The 16867-nt window shown below is 43.0% G+C and overlaps 1 protein-coding gene across 1 annotated transcript in view; it reads right to left on the bottom strand.

The window, feature by feature from the left end:
• The window catches only part of PKHD1 (PKHD1 ciliary IPT domain containing fibrocystin/polyductin), a 245082-nt gene that overhangs the window by 191795 nt on the left and 36420 nt on the right, over positions 1 to 16867 (bottom strand). The window contains exons 30-34 of the mRNA XM_033512946.1: positions 15989 to 16184; positions 14456 to 14523; positions 10865 to 12478; positions 10556 to 10699; positions 2416 to 2741 (exon numbers count right to left, since the gene is read on the bottom strand). Coding sequence (XP_033368837.1) covers positions 2416 to 2741; positions 10556 to 10699; positions 10865 to 12478; positions 14456 to 14523; positions 15989 to 16184 — 2348 coding nt within the window. The remainder of the gene's footprint in view (positions 1 to 2415; positions 2742 to 10555; positions 10700 to 10864; positions 12479 to 14455; positions 14524 to 15988; positions 16185 to 16867) is intronic.

The following is a 16867-nucleotide window of genomic DNA, read 5'->3' on the forward strand; positions in this document are numbered from 1 at the left end:
CCAAACTATTCTGTGATTCTATAAAATTAGTAAGAAAAACAGGACAGATCCAATGTGCACCTAAGCCAGGAGTTACTGCAGTGTTTTTTTCCCCGTCCTGTCTTAACTCTTGTGTATTTGCACAGAACTAAAATTTAATTATTAATTAAAGCAATCAATATGTATTTCAATAATTCTCAAAATAGTTATTTTCTGGTGGAAACATTTACATTTTCAAAGATTTCTCTGCCAATTCCATTAATACTTTAAAATTAAAAATTTTCGTAAAATGAAATGTGGAAAACAGTTTTCAGAAGTTCTGAAATAAGTTACTTACAAACCTCTTAATTTTTTCCTTTTATTTCTTCTCAGATTTCTCAATTCAGGAAACTTTTTTGAAAACAAACAATATTTTCCCCTACTTCCCTTTACAAGAAGCAACCTTCCTTTTAATTTAGAAATAAACTCACTAGAAAAAAAGATCAGTCCAAGTTTTAATTTTTGACTAAAAGGCAAGCATGAGCACAACTGGGTGAAAAGTTAAGGCAATAAAAAAGACATTGAAGAAGTCAGAAAAATGGGAAAATAGTAGGTAAAAAATGTTGATTGATTTGATGCAGAAATCTTTCCCTGATAAGATTCCCAGGAGGAATAATGAACCCTGTCTCTGGGGCATTCACAGTTAAACTGGACTAAAAACCACAGTGAAAACAATAAGGAAACAGTCAGTAAAAGGACTTTGTGACTTTCTTCACAGTGGCAGCCCAAACCAAGAAGAGGAAAAAGAAAAAAGTAATCACAGTTTTATAGTAGTAGTAGTAGTAGTAGCAGTAGTAGCAGTATGTCATTGAAGATGCATTTTTTTATCAGTGAAGAGCTGAGCACAATTTGGATACTCAGGGAAAAAGAAGCATGAAAGAAACACACATGGGGTTGTCCTCTCCCTCTCAAGTTTGTTGGTTTTCTGGATTTGAGTTATACTGATGTGAGGAAAAGCAAAGCAAAGTTTAACCAGACAAGGCAAGACTCCTGGAGTTTCTTGATTTGAAACAAGTCATTCTGGGAGCAGCAGAACTGATTAAATTAGTTTAATTTAATTTAATTAGTAATTATTTCTCTTTTCACTCAAAAACTGGGAAGAATTTTCTTAAAAAGTCTAGGCCTGATGAAATCTAGATCAAATTAAAAATACTGATGAGGAAGAAGTGACACACCCACAGAGAGGTATTGCAACTGTATTAACTTTTTTTTTTTTAATTAATTTTAGTTGGAAAATTCTATTTTTTATATTTTTTTACAAGTTTAAAAAATTGTGCAATTCACGTCTTGTTGTCTTTGTACAGTAAATGCCAGCTGGGAATTTTCCCCCCTCCTCAATTCAGGGTATCCAGAACTCTCTCTGGTGAATCAACACCGGGTATGATGTAAGGATCGGGTCAGGATGAGGATCAAATCTGCAACCCCATCAAATCTGAAATACCTGGGCTGTGGCAAGATGCAGCAGCCAGAAGAGGGTTCACCACATACAGCAGATCATGGGAAATGCATATCTATGCTATTCTGATTCCCTATTTATTAAATAACTGCTGAAAAGTTTTGTTCAAGCTGTTCCAGGATCCAAGGGGGAGTTGTAAGAAGCCTGGAGAGGAGCTTTTCACAAGGGCATGGAGTGATAGGATGAGGGGGAGTGACTCCAAATTGAAGGAGGGGAGATTTTGATTAGAGATTAGGAAGAAATTCTTCCCTGTGAGGGTGGTGAGGCCCTGGCACAGGGATATCAGATGATTCCCTGTGCCCAGGGATGGTGTGGCTGCCCCTGGATCCCTGGAAGTGTCCAAGGCCAGGCTGGAGAGGGTTGGGAGCAGCCTGGGATAGTGGGAGGTGTCCCTGCCCATGGGGTTGGAACAAGATAACATTTAAATCTCTTCCAGACAAAATCCTTCAATTATTCACCTGTTTATTCCTTAACTCAGACATCCCTCTTACCCCTAGAAGTAAATGCTCTGCAGGAATAAATCCTCACTTCTCCATCAAAGACAACAGTTCCAAGTTACAATCCTGGACAGCTTGACCATGGATTTACAAAGCGTAGGGAACCCTTGCACACCCTGTTGAATTCTCTCCTTTTTACTCGTGAATATGTTTGGAGAAAGGCAGAGGGGGGAAAAGGAGAAGAAAAAAATAAAAAAACTTCTGCTTTTCATAATGCTTAATCTTTTTTCCCATTGGCATCCACCAGATGTTGCTTAGGATCAGAAGATAAATATTAAAACCTAAGAAGGAACAAAGCAGGCTGTTTGCAAGATGGATTTTCTGATGTCTCTCAAACACTTTCAAAAGGCAGGAGGGAAGGAGGGGGAACTGGAGATGCTTTGATAGGCACAGGAAATGAATTCCACAACCCAGCGGAGCTCTCTAGTGGTCTCAAGGCTAAACTGCTCTAGTGGCATCAGTGTGAGGATTAAGGATTTGTTCCTTCAGCCCATCATTTGGAACAGCTCTGCAAAAGGTGGGAAACCACGGGGGGGTGTTATTTGTGGATGGACCCGCTGGGCTGATGGAGAGACACGGCACTAACCTGGCAAAGAGTCCAGCGAAACGCCCCTGGGGCCGCCTGTCCCCGCAGATGTAGAGGTAGGACACAGATCTTCTCTGCTGGGAGGTGCCCACCGCCACTCGGATGTCACACTCAATGAAGGTGGCTCTGTCCTCTTGGCAGCTGGCAGAAGAATGTGTCAGGCCACAGAGCATGGCCAAAGAGGCTGCAAGACAGGTGATGAAAAAATAACCCAAAGCAGCCTAAACACCAGTGACATTGAGCATGCTTTAAGTACTGAGAGGTGCCATTGCAGGAGGTGTCCCTGCCCATGGAGCTGAATGAACTGTAAGGTCCTTTCCAGCCCAAACCATTCCAGGATCCTTTGGCTCCTGGTGTGCATCCAGCCTCCTTTTAGGTGCATCCTTTTTGAGGACAATTAGGTGTCCTTGCAGCTCCTTCAGCCCCACTTGCTTTGTGTGAGCAAAACGTAACCTCCTCTGTGCCCTGAGCACCAGGATGGTCTTTGGGATCAAACTGCTCTGTCCAGAAGGAGATGACATTAGGGATTAAATACAAGCATGGACATTTCTTCTGGGAGAGATAGAACATGGTTTACAGTTCAAGAATATGGCAGAAATTTTTTTTCCAAGGAGATGTGACAACACATATCAGAAGTCTGAAATCCAGAAACAGTTTCTGAGGAAACTTTGACACAGCTTGGAGGGCTCCTGGGGAGCTGGTGGGAACTGGGATCTCCCACCTTACTTTATAGCTGAGTATGACTTGAGATGTGGTCCAAGTTTGCCTCCATGGATGAGATAAAAATTGCAGTGGGAGCTGCTGTTTCGAGGTTTATTTAAAGGACAAGTGGTGTGAACACCTGGGAGAATTTTTTCCATGCAAAGGGTTGCTCAGCACTGGAATGCAATGCCCTGGGAAGTGTTCAGGAAAGGCCTGGACATGTCACTCAGTGCTCTGGGCTGGGTGACCAGGCAGGGGTCAGTCAGAGCTTGGACTCCATGGCCTCCGAGGCTTTTTACCAACCTAAGTGATTCAGTGTGACTCTGTGGGAAGAAATTAGATTTTCTTATTCTAAATCCAGAGAAAATATGCTAAAAAAGAAGTATTATGAACTGTCACTGAAGTTCAGATTCACTGAAATATTTGGGTTTAACAGTTTTAGAAAGGAGTCCTTTAAGCATTAAATCATGACAGACATTAAATCTGTTTCTCTCAAAGCTCTGACTTTGGGAGAATATTCATTAATCCTGAACTAACCAAATAGTTGTAATGAACTCCTGAAAAGGTCTGTGGACAGTATAACACACTGCACTGTAGCACACAAGAGGAGTCCTTAAGCATCAGAAATCAAATCAATGGGAATTTATCAAGAAAGGTTTTTTTTCTATTTGCTTTTGTAAGTTCCAATTTGTTCAAAAGGTACCTTGTTTGCTGGAGAAGTGTCATTGTCAATGAATACCTTGTCTCCTAAGCAATCCTAAAAAAAATGGGGTTTGAAACTGAAAAAATATAAAAATGTTCTATTTCCTATATTAAAATATTAAGCACAATTTGTTAAAACTTATTATTTCATATGGGCTACTTCTGAAGAGTTTATAACTCTTTAATATTTCAGGTATTTTTGAAATATTAAAACCTATCAGTTCATCTGCTCTGAACTTTAGAAAGAGAGTTTATCTCTGTTTTTCTTCTCTGGATTTAGAATGAGAGAGTAAAGTTACCCACATGCTTCACAAATTTTGCAATATGCTAAGCCCTTCCTTCCCAAAATCCAAGGGGAATTTTCTTGCTTGGCATCCAAACAGAGCCAAATAAAATCCCTGCCTTGAAAACCTACATCTAACACAAGTAATAGGCAGAGAAACCTTAAAGAATGATAGCTAAATTTTGTTATTATTGTCCATAAATTCTGTCTAGAGCTACTTTAGGTATTCTGTGACTACAACAAAAGCCTTATGTCTTTTCTGATATTCCAAGGACATCTTAGACATCATTAAATATCTGTGTTTTGACAAACAAATAGCATCCAAGAGGACTAAATGCTGCAAAGATCTTGCATTTGTAACAACCCACAGCAGAACCAATTCATTACAGAAGGGCTTTGGTTTTCTTTGTGGTCTTGAAAAGAGCCTGGCAGGGTTTCCTATGTGGAAAACCACTTGAACTCTATTTTGGGATGAATGTTGGAAATTACTCACAGGATCTCAGGTCTGCTTTCCTCCACATTTTGCTGCTGTCAAGGAACTCGCCTGGCTCATGTAGGTCACCAGAAGGTGTTTCCCACACAGCCCTGAGAGCTCAGCACAAAGAACAGTCTGGCACTTTTTAAACAACCCCAAAATGTGGAAATTGGGCATTTCTGCTGTGCTCCAGTGCCCTCATCCCAAAGTTATCATGCCAGTAGGAACAGGAGGCCTTGCATCCTACCAACAGCTGAAATAATATTTAACTCAAACCAGGAAAACAAAGGTATTAATTTATATAACCTAAGTTTTAGAATATGGCTACAAAGGACTGCCAAGAGGTCAGAGGAAACAAAATCCAAGCAAACCCTACTTAATCTGTACACCCCAGAATCAAACTTAGAACTGCTTTCTCTCTCTCAGGTGGAAGGAAGGAAAAATCTCACCTCCCCACTCCACATCTCCAGTCCATAGGATGGAGATATCACTTTTAGAGGAGATGTTCTTTTCCCATTCCTTCCTTGGGTCCCTAAGGTACTCCTATTTCCCTCCTCCCAGAGGTTTAATATCTTTATTCATTTAGGAGGACATCTTGGCCTTTCCCTTCCCATTCCTCTGACCATGAAACACAAATTGGTATTGTTGGTGCCATTATCTCCTACCACAACAGCGGCAAAAAAAATACCAACTAAAGATTTCAACACACTTTTGGCACATCCTAAAAGGAAATTCTGGCTGTTCTGGGGCACAATTCTTCTCCCTGCTTAATTGGTTAGTGTTCAAACCCCAGAACGAAGCTGCTTTAGGCTTTATCCTCATGATAAAGATCAAACCTGCAATCCCAAGCTGGGATGAATGCACTCAGCTCATTACAGCTTCTCTTTTGAGATCAGACACTACGGCAGCCAAATCTCTGTGTGGTGGCAATGGCTTAGGGACTGACTACCCCCAGCCCTGGCTTTGAGGGATACTCTGGCTTAATCCAGGATATCAGGATGCTCAGCACAAGGGCTTTGTTCTGGGTCACTGTTTAATAACAACTGCTGGACATGTGATGAGGCTCAAACCTGCAGGAGGCTCCAAGGGCAGCTCTGGATTGATTGAAGAACTGCCCAAGGAGTCCCAGTGCCAAAACTCACATCCCTGGTTATCCACCCCTCACAAAATGGACTGTGGAGCATCAAGATGTGCTTAGCACGGAAGACAAAGAATTTTAAAAACAAAGTTAATAAAAGGGGGAGGAGAAGGAGACCTTTCAAGGTCATGGAGTCCAACCTCTGCCTGTGAAGAATTGTTCCCTGTGAGAAATTCATTTCACACAGACAGGTTTCAGAAGTCCCAAGAGATGCTTTTCAAACATCTATTCTACTGCCTGATAGATCTCACTGTCAGAACATTCCTGCCATGTAATTAATATGCTTTATTTCCCCCTCTAAAATTCATTTCTGGATTTGAAAGGTAGAAGGAACCATTTTGATCCCTTGGTTTGGTCTCCACAATAAACATCAGAGGCCCTGGTTTCTACTGAGGTCCCAATTGCCACAACACCACAGCAGACCCTCCTTTTATCTTCTGCATCTAGTCATACAAATCCCCAGATTTCCCTGGCTCTAGTCCCCATTGTCCTGGCTCAGTGGATCTGCTTGTTCAAAACAAAACTCATTTCTCCCTCTCCTCTTGCCCCATTCAAAGAGCTTCATCGAACCACATATCCTTTTTAAAGCAGTCTCATTTCTAGGCTCTAATCTAAATCCTCTGCCCTAAACATCCACTTTTACCAGTGGAGTCTGGTTAAGGGCAGGGCCAGCACCCTCCAACAAAGATCCCAAGAACTGTTACATCAAACATCTAAAGTCAAACCTGTTATTCCAAGCATGCTGATGCAACCAGGAAAGTCAGGCTCAGCTTTTACCTCTTAATCAATTCACCTCCTTTTAAAGGTGCCTTCCTTATCTTCACTGTAATGAAAACAAGAAATCTCAGGGACAGGCTTACTGGCAAAACTATATGTGGTATTTACCCTAATATCACCTTAAAGGAATAATCAGTTATTTCCTCACCTGTCTCAAGCTTCCTACCAGTTTTCTCATCTTTCACAGGAGCACAACTCAGTCCCACAAACACTAACCAGGTGTTCTGTAAATTTTACCTGAGTTGAACAGAATCTACAACTGCATTTTCACTCCTGCAGTGGCACAAGCAACAAAGCAAGAACCAGAGAAGGGGAGAACTTTCAGAATAATTCATATTCATAGAATAATTTTGTTCGGAAAAGCCTTCTAAGATTGAGCCCAACCATTCCCCCAGCACTGCCAAACCCACCACTAAATCATGTCCCCAAGTGCCACATCTACATGGCTTTTGAACCCTTCTAGGCATGGTGATCAAGCCAGTTATATCTTTAGCTTTAAAGACTCATGGGTTAGTCTGGACATTTTCTTTTGGTTTTGTTTTTCCTTGAAGGCAGTGAGGTTTCGTTAATTTTATTTAATTTTGTTAATTTTTTTTTTTAAGCTTTAAGGCTGAAAATCAAATTTTAGCTCTGTTCTGATTTGATTTTTGTGCATCTTGCAAAAGACAACAGTTTTCATAAAGAGGTTTTGTCCTGCATTCCCATTCCTTGTGCTCTGGCTTGAGCATATCTCAGTAACATGCCCAGCTCTTGCCAGCGATCAAACCAAAACCTGGCAGTGACCCTGCTCAACGCCTGTTCCTAAGGAAAGCCCCATGGGGAAAGCTTATGGATGGATCCTGCTGAGCCTGGCAAGTCCTCATCTCTTAGAAAACTTCCTGCTCAAAGGGAAAGAAGGAAAGAAGTCACATTTCCTACCTGCAGAGCCTTGCCCTATGGATTGGATCACATGAGAGAGCCACATGGACTGGTTGGGGATTCCCACGTGGACATCTCTAATCTCAAGCAAGCCAGACACAACATGACCCAGCACTGAGCCCTGGGGCAGCTGCTGCCACCTGACATCCCACGGTGCCAGAGGAGAGAGGGTTCTGCTCCACAGCCCTCAGTAACAGGAGAAATGCAGCTTCAACTCCACATCAGCCAGTTCAGTGAGCTGAGCTGGGAAAGGTCAGACAAATACCCAGCTTGGACACAAGAGAGGGGTCTGGGGCACCACAGACCTCCCCTTCCCTTTCCTTCACAGTCCTGAATCCCTGCAGTGTCTTTGCCACCCACTTGGACCAGGCAGTGCCAGAAAGGTCTGAGCACTGGATGTGCCAGCACCAAGTGCCACGATGTAAACCATGAGGTGAGACTGGAGTTACTGCACTTAAAGCACCCTAAATTTGGTGAGGGGCAGGTTTAAAACCTTAAATATAAAAAAAAAAAGGTCATTAAACATTAGGTGGAAGAGTATCTGGAAAGCATCTTGCTCTGTATACAGACTCAGCCATGCCAGATGTAGATGTGCACTACCTGAATACAACTGTCCCAAGGAGCACAGAGAGCCTGACAAACACAGATCTGAGCAGCCTGCAAAAGGATTTTTATTTTTTATAGAACAGAAATAAATAAATAAATAAATTTGTAAATATTCAATTAACAAATATTTTGCAACTCGACTGGTGAAGCTGTCAAGGCTTCAAAACCCGGGGCAGGAGATAGATGGTGAGGCAACTCCTCCTTTGCATTTCCTCTCCAGATACACAGGCAGCGATCAGCATTCATTTGCTGACATCTACTGACAGGATTGAGCATCGTGGTCCTGCCAGTAAGATTGTTTTCCCCAGGCTCCCTCTGCCACCAACCACTCAGTGAGTTCTGAACACAGTTTGTATCTATGGGATTAAATTTTAGCATGCTATTCTCCCTGCAATAACCAGGGTGCCCTATTTTGTCCTTTATTTTGTTTTTTCCAGCACTCCAGCACCATGTATTTTTCTGTTTAAAATAATCAGAAGTTTTGTGGGCTGTACCTGGGCCTTGTTTAAAATAAAGAAAACAGAGCTCTTTATGTCTTCTTGGTGTCTCTTTTTGAGTGCTGGTGGTTGGGTTTAAAGCCCCATTTTTTTCTCCCATTTTTCTTTGTATTCCTCATGGCACTGTGGGTGGAACTACAGGATCTTTAAGGTTCCTTCAACCCAAATCTTTCTAGGATTCTTTGAAAGGAACTGTTCAAAATGACAGGAGTAAATTTAGAATTTGGGAATAAGTGAGGCTGAAAAGAACAGCTGGATGCTTCTTGTCCCAGCCCTTGCTCAAAAGAATGTTAAATTTCACATTGGGGTGGTTTCATGGCAAATTATTTATTCAACTTCTATTTTGGAGGATATTCCACACACCTTTGAAATAAAACTCTGTAAATTTACCCTGATGGACACTCCAACCTGTCACCTGTCTTTCACATCCACAAAGAATAAGAGGTCATGGATCCCTGGTCACAATTCTGATCAGCCTCAGAACAGCAAATATTTCTGCAGACCTCCAGATGTTCTCCAACTTCAGAGCTATGAAGGGCCTGAAATGTTAAGCTTCCAAGCTTAATGTTAAATGAAATTAAATGTTAATCTTCCAAGCTGGAATCCCTGAATCACAGCAGCATTTAGGTTGGAAAAGATCTCCAAGACTGCAGAGTCCAAGCTTTGACTGATCCTCATCTTGTCACCCAGACCAGAGAACTGAGTGCCACATCCAGTCATTCCCTGGGCAACTCCAGGGATGGAGACTCCACCAAGGAGTCAAGCACCAAGGTGAATACTCCATGTTTAGAATTTGGTGCATGGCTCAGAGGTGAGACTTAAAATTCTTAAATTCTGCCTTTTGCAGATCTGAGAAGACTAATTCTGAGCCTTCAGTAGGAAAAAGAGGAAACATAATTTGTCCTGGGAAATGCTCATTTTGAAAAGTTAGCTCTAAAATTCAGGCAGGGTTATTTCTCTCTTTGAGAGACATGGAGATCATCATGTCTCTCCCAGTTAAGGAAGATGTTCTGGTCATGATGGATGATCACATCCTCCTCTCAAGGAAGTCAAACACTCACCTCCAGCTTCTCAAAGGTATGAACTGGCCCTGGTCTGTCATTTGTTCACCCTTCCAGTCATTCAACCTTCTACACCTTTACCTCACTGAGGCCATCCCACCATGTAACCAAAACACAAAATGTGTGTGGCCACAGAATCAAAGAATTTTTAAAGTTTGAAAAGACCTTTAAGATCATCATGTCCAACCATCATCTCACCAACATCACTAAACCATGTCCTCAAGTGTCACACCCACACATTTTTTTTACTCTTTCAGGAATGATGACTCCATGACTTCTGTGGGTACCATCCTCCAAAGCTTGAAAACACTTTATGCAAAAAAAAAATTCTGGTATCTAAACTAAAATTTCCCTGGTGCAATTTGAGACCATTTCCTCAGAAGAAATTGTGTTTAAGGGAGCTTAATTCATTAAGGTGATCATGATGGCTTAGAGCTGCTGGGGTACCCAACCCTGCAGTCCACATGCAGGTTTAACGTGGGGCAGCTCTCCCCAGGAATAACTGCTGTGATGAAACGTTGATGTCGTGCAAGTGTGGCCACAGGCACATGATGGATCTAGTCCAATGTCCATGGCCACTGACACAAAATCCCACCCTGACACCGTCTGTCCTCAGACTGAGTTCAAAAACCAGAAGTCATAGATTCATGGAATCATTACAGTTGGGAAAGACCTCCAAGATCATCAAGTCCAAACTTTGTCAGTGCTATGTTAATTCCTCTCCTCTCTCCAGGGTTGCTCCTTATTCCCCTGGGATGAGATGCACTCGGACTCCCCATTTTTGGCCAAGTTTTAGGGGATATTTTTAACACAACGACAGTTTCTGGGTTTGAACTGACCTCGTAGGCGTGGGGCAAGGCAGCTCAGCTCAGTCACTGTCATGTTGCCCAGGAGTTCACAGCTGGTGCCACAGACTGTGACCAAAGTCTTCCCTGGGGAAAACCCAGTTCCATGCAGGTAAACTTGTCCTCCATTCAAGCCACCTTAGAAAGAACAGAAAGTGGGATTTAAGACAGAAGCTGACATCCAGCTGTCAACAAAAGTATTTTTTTAATCCATAATTTTTGTTTTGGTGACAAAAGGCCCCTGTCACTGCAATGCCTCACAGAAAACCCTGTGAGAAAGTGCAGTAACCCACCATGACTTACCCCAGTTGTGACGTGCAGCTGTCACTGTCAGAGGAGAAGTGAATGTCAGGTTGGAGGAAGCCCATCCCCTGGGAATATCCAGACCCAGCACAGGGTACTCGCCCACAGGGAGCAGAGGAGCTGTGCACTGCAACACAGTGTGAGCAATGGTGATGTTGCTGCAAGGAAAATCTCCAATAAACACGAGGATAATGTCCATCTCTGTGACCTGTGATACTGTCAAAGTTAAAAGGAGACCATTGGAAACAAGTGAAAGGAAATCTGGGGTGAATTCCTCACTGTAATTTATTGTTCCAAGGTAATAGGAGTGCCCATCTACTTTCAGACTCAGAGCCCTCGTGCCTTTCCCTGGAGGCACCGTGCACTGGATGAACACACAGGTGATGTTGAGAACAAGGCAAGGACGATGGTCTATGAGGACTGAAGTCATCCTCTTTCCTTTCAGGGCCAACCCAGCTAAGCTGAGCAGGCCTCCGCCATTGGTGCTGAAATTCCGTGGGTAGAACTGGTACACCCAAGGCAGGATGGTGAGAATGCTGGATGTCCCTCTGAAACAAGCATGACCACTTTTCCTGCTGGATATGGAAATGTTGTGTTCCCCTGGGGCCAGGCAGGCTGTCTGGCACTTGATGATGGTTTCATTCCAGAAAGTCACCTTGCAGGCAGTGCTGTTATCCACATGTACCACAGGGCTGTCACCCTGCCACGCCAACCTCTGTCCTTTGATTGTCATGTAGGTGAATGTCCCATTGGTCTTCCAGGTCACCAGGTGGACCAGGGGGGTCCAGTGCTCATGAAGGTGGAGTGTACAGTCCCTAAGGCACACACTGCGGACCCCATTGACAAGCACGGTGACACTGAGAGCCCGAGATGCCTCAGGCTGCCACTGAGGGTGCAAAGGGTGGGCCCCTGGAAGGACAACACAACTGATGGAGTCATTATCAGACTTCTGGATCTCACAGGAATAATTACTCCCCAGGCTGACCTGTACCAAATTCCTCCTGGATTTCAAAGCAACACCAGATACAGTGAGCAACATCCCGCCACAGATTGATCCTTGAGATGGGAATATGGAGCTTATCTGTGGAGTTATGGTGAGGGCCTGCTGCCTTGCTGTCACTTGAGCATATCCCAGCTGCCTCTGGATGACCTGGATGGGGAAAGTCCCAGGTTCCAAGCTGTTCAGTGGCAAAGAACACCGATAAGACACTGCAGACTGGTTGTCCTGTTGAAACTCAAGTTGACATGTGCTGTGTCCAAGCTTAGCCGTAGATCCAGTGATGTTTATTCCCTGAATGCTCAAGAGCAGGCTGCTGTCTGTGATTTCTGTTTCAACAGAAGTAACGAGGGGAGTCAAAGCTCTTTGGTAGTTAAAAGTGATGGTCCTATTTGCAAAGAGAATTTGTTGAAGTGACCCACTGCTGATGGCTACATTTACTCTGACAGAGGTGTCACGTGAATCTTCATTAGACCAATTAACAGCTGGTGGGGTCAGGCACTTAATTGTCTCTTCTTCCAGTTGAGTAACTGTACAGGTTTGACTGTCCATTGACACAGAAACCAGGGCAGGATTTTGGCTAAAGCCCACCCCGGAGATTGTGAGCAGTGTTCCACCTAGGAGCAAAATAAAATAAGGAAGAAGGGTATTATACTCAGAAGAGGAACTCATGACTATCTCTGAACCATCTCAGGATCTCAAGAATAAAACCATGATCTTTACACAAACCTGTTATGATAAAGCTGATAAACATGTCAGGCTGAAGGAAAGAAGAAATCAAATCTGGTGTTTTGGGCAAGACATCTAGAGACAATAGCAGCCATATATCAAGATAATCCTATGTGGACAAGAGGCTAAGGTAACAGGTAGCCAGTGACATTTGTGGCAGTAAATGACTGTAGAAAGCCTCCACAGAAATTGAGAAAGCTGCTGTGACAGACCCCTGAGAGTAAACAGAGACTGAACTCTTCATGCAATGGGACTGTCTGTACAGGTGGGTGGGGAGGTAGTTCTTGATGCCCACAGGGAATTAGATTGTGATTGTGAATTTAAACTCTGGCATTGTCAGATTTCATGGAATCATCAAATGGTTTGGGTTGTAACAGGCCATAAAAAACATCTCCTTCTAACCGCTTGCCATGTGCAGGGACACCTCCCAAGACCAGCCTGGCCTTGGACACTTCCAGGGATCCAGGGGCAGCCACAGCTTCTCTGGGCACCCTGTGCCAGGGCCTGCCCACCCTCACAAGGAAAAACCCACCCAAAGGCTCTGTCCATGTTCCTTTTGTTTGTAGTACTGGTACTCCCAGTGTCCTGCCTTGCTTCAACCTCTTTATCTACTCTATTCAACCTCTTATCTACTAAGCCCATTCTCTTCCTTTTCCCATGATCTAGCTGAAAAGAATAAGTTTGTTTATGATGAGGTTTCTTTTTAAGTGAGCCCAAATCCTTAACCCAGATGCACACCTAAGTGTTGGAGACAACAAAAGATTACAGGTAAGGGGGGAGGGTTGGTGCTTTTTTTTGCAGCAAGGAGATTTTAATTCAGCTTAAGCCATTCACAAAACCACAACCAAAGAGTTAATCAGTTCTTATTTAATTTCCAATTTACCCTTAAATGTAAAAAGAAATATAAAACTTTTATTATTTTTTGTAGTATGGCCTAATCTTCAAAACTGATAGGGTTTTCTCTCCAAGCTCTATCCACTCTCTCATCTTTCAAGGCTTGAGCACTTCACAAACTATTGAACTAATCACGTACCACAAAGCCTCTGAATTTTTGTGTCTTTAAAGGTGTTGTGAGCCTGGGAGAGCAATCTGTGGAAGACCCGAGGTTGTAGCACAAGAATTTCTCTGTCTTCTATAAAAGCATTTCTAAGGGCTCATGTAAAATTCACTACAGGGATTCAACTCTCCTCCACCACCAGCCAAGTGACAAAATAAATCAACCAACTCAAATCTGCTTTTTAAGATTTAAAGTAAAACTTTTCTTTTTAATTCAGCAATGTTCTGCTCAGAAACACTTAAATTATTTCCAGTGTCTAAAAGCTTAGAATGAGATTAATAAATATTTCCCTTTTGATTAAAATTAACGCCGAAAAGGGGGCTTTTTTATTTTGTCATTTCAACACAACAAAAATGAACATCCCTTTTGGGATAGCTTGAAATTATTGTTTGCTTCAAACCACAATTGTACTCTGCTTTCCATGTAACATCAACATGGAAAACCTTGAAAGATGGGGGCAAAATGACTGAAAGAAAGAGCACAGATGAGCCAGGTGTGGGAATGCTTTGTTTTCCCAACAGGAATGTGCAAGGATACATGAGCAAACACTTGGGGAAATCAAATTCAAAGTACAGGGAGCCCTGAGCCAGCCAACCAGATGGAGGGATGCTCACTACAATCCCACATTTCCAGACCACTGCTGTCTGCCATAATATTAATTATGTCTGCATAATAAAGGGTCACAGCTTCAAAACCCCCTCGTTTAAACGGATGTGAAATGGGATGCACTTTCCATTCCTGCAGGAAAACTCTGCCCTTGATCCCTGTAACCTCCATAAGTGGCTGCTGATGTATCAAGGGTGTTTACCCAGAATGGAGCCACAACACGGCTCGATGCTGAAGATCTCGGAGAGGTACTGGATTACCGGCTCAACCCTGGAAAACACAACCAACACAGAAAGGATTTGGGGCAGTTAGGGGTATTCTTTTATTTTTCCTTCCTGTCGCAGTGCTTTTCTTTCTTACAGCTCTGAGAAAGCCAAACACCCACCTGCAACATCCCCTTTGTTTGGTGTCACAGTGACAAGACCACCCAACACCCCAAATTTTTCCATGTGGTTTAGAATCACAGAATGGTTTGGGTTGGAAGATCATTAAGATCATTCCATTCCAACCCCCCATCCCTGGGCAGGGACACATTTGAGCTACATCTATCACAAACACTCTCTTATCAATTGGTAACTTGTAGGTCAAATTTTAGTACAACTGATTTGCCCGTCAAAGGAAGCAAGAATCAGGATTTTTTGGCAAGCAGATCCCACTGCAGCTGTGCCCAAGAGAATTGCATTGAAAAGGCATCACAGCTTCCCTCTCTTCTCACACCCTCCTACCAGAGAGTGGAGTAAACTGAACAAGAGGAATCCCAGGCATGAGCTCCTGAAGCCCACCCAGATAAAGTTAAAGCTCTATTTCTGTCCCATCTGTTTTTCTTCATTTTCTTCATCACTCTGCTTTCAGAATCATCCCCTTCTCTAAAAAGACATGATAGAGAAGGGATCTTCCCAATCCTGCAATCCAGCCCACCAGAGATCAGAGTCTTCTCCTGGGATGATCCATTTCCTTCCAGTCTATCCCTGGAGATGAAGTGATGGTGCTGCTAACAGACTTCAGTACCAGGTGGGATGAATCCCTGTGTGCCATCCCTCCAACCACAATTTTTCTCCTTCTGCAGTTCATTAACATTACAAGCAGCTTAAGTTATTTTGTGAGCAATAAAAACACCTCATTTCTCCCCAATATCGTCATTTCAGGATCACTCCTGGCAGTTGCCATGGCTGAGGAACAAAACTGTTTTGCCTGTGAATACATTCCTATATCCCAATTTCAGGTCAGCTTTCCCCCACACTTTAATTCATTTATACTACATTTATCCAGGCATGAACTTGAAGTGTCACCTTAGGAGATGGAAATAGCATCATTTAAAAATTCTCCAAACAAAGCATTTTCGTATTGTTCAAACTAGCTTTTGTTTTTCTGATGAAAAGTGTTTCTTTTCTTCTGCTGTTTTCCTACAGCAGGATTTATCTGAATTTGACCTGGATCTGTGAATACCTTTGATTGCCTGAATATGCATTTTTCATCAAATCAACTGTTTTTTCCTAAAATGTTTCTCTCCTGCCTCCTACTGATCCAAGGGAAGTTAATTGACTAGCATTAAGCAGTTTGCTGACTTGGGCTCCACAGATAAGCAAATGCCTTGATAATTATTCATCATTTCATACCACACTGCAGAACTCACCGTTAGGTACAGAATTTTTGAAAAACTCAAACCTTCCTTTTCAGATTAACCCTAAAACACCAAATAGGATGGAGAATGAAGATTCTCAAGGAAAATACACACCTGCTTGAAGCGACAGCGATGCCATTGATGAGGACAGAAATGTTGTACCACCCTGCAGGCAGGGCTGGAAGTGTCACATTAACCCCACGCTCTGTCTGTGCCTGGATCTGTGGCCACAAGTCCCCAATTTGGACTTTGACATCTGAGCCCTGGTAGTTGGCAAACTGGGATATTCCAATGTGAAGCTCCTCACCTCCTGCAGAGAAAGGAAGTTTTTCAGCATTTCTGGCAATGTTTATTTTAGCACACATGACCATTGCCTGAGGAAGAGCAGGGTCCCATCATGCCAGAATAGGTCCAGCCATGCCCAGCAGCCCAAGCCCAAAATGCTGAAGATTGTAGTTCTGTAGGTTCTGTATCCTACCCAATCTCTCCTGCATATCAGGGTTCTCTTGAGACACAGCACAGTGGACTTGGTTATGGCCAGCAATAGCCACTCTCAGCAGCATTCAGGACAGGATCCATGTCCCCCTTACCATAAATGTCTGTTCTATAAATGTCTGAACCTGATAAAAACCAAATCCAGTTTTTTTAAAGCTCTGGAGCTGAGGGGTTCTGGGAATTTTTTTAAAATTCCTCATAAACGATCTAGAGCCTGTTTTTTCAGAGTTGTGGAGCCATGTTATAGTAACAGGAGCCTTCTGCAGTAAAATCAAAATTTCCTTGGGTACCTAAGGTCAGATGTGCTCGTCATGGTTTAACCCCAGATGGCATCTCAGCCCCACACAGCTGCTCATTCCCTCCCCTGCAGTGGGATGGGGGAGAGAATTGGAAGCATAAAAGGGAGAACACTTGTGGGTGGAGATAAAAACAGTTTAATGGGTAAAGCAAAAGTTATGTGTGCAAAGCAAACCAAGGACTTCATTCTCCTCTTCCCAT

This window comes from Parus major, chromosome 3 (genome assembly GCF_001522545.3).
Source record: "Parus major isolate Abel chromosome 3, Parus_major1.1, whole genome shotgun sequence".
In the NCBI taxonomy this organism is placed as follows: Eukaryota; Metazoa; Chordata; class Aves; order Passeriformes; family Paridae; genus Parus; species Parus major.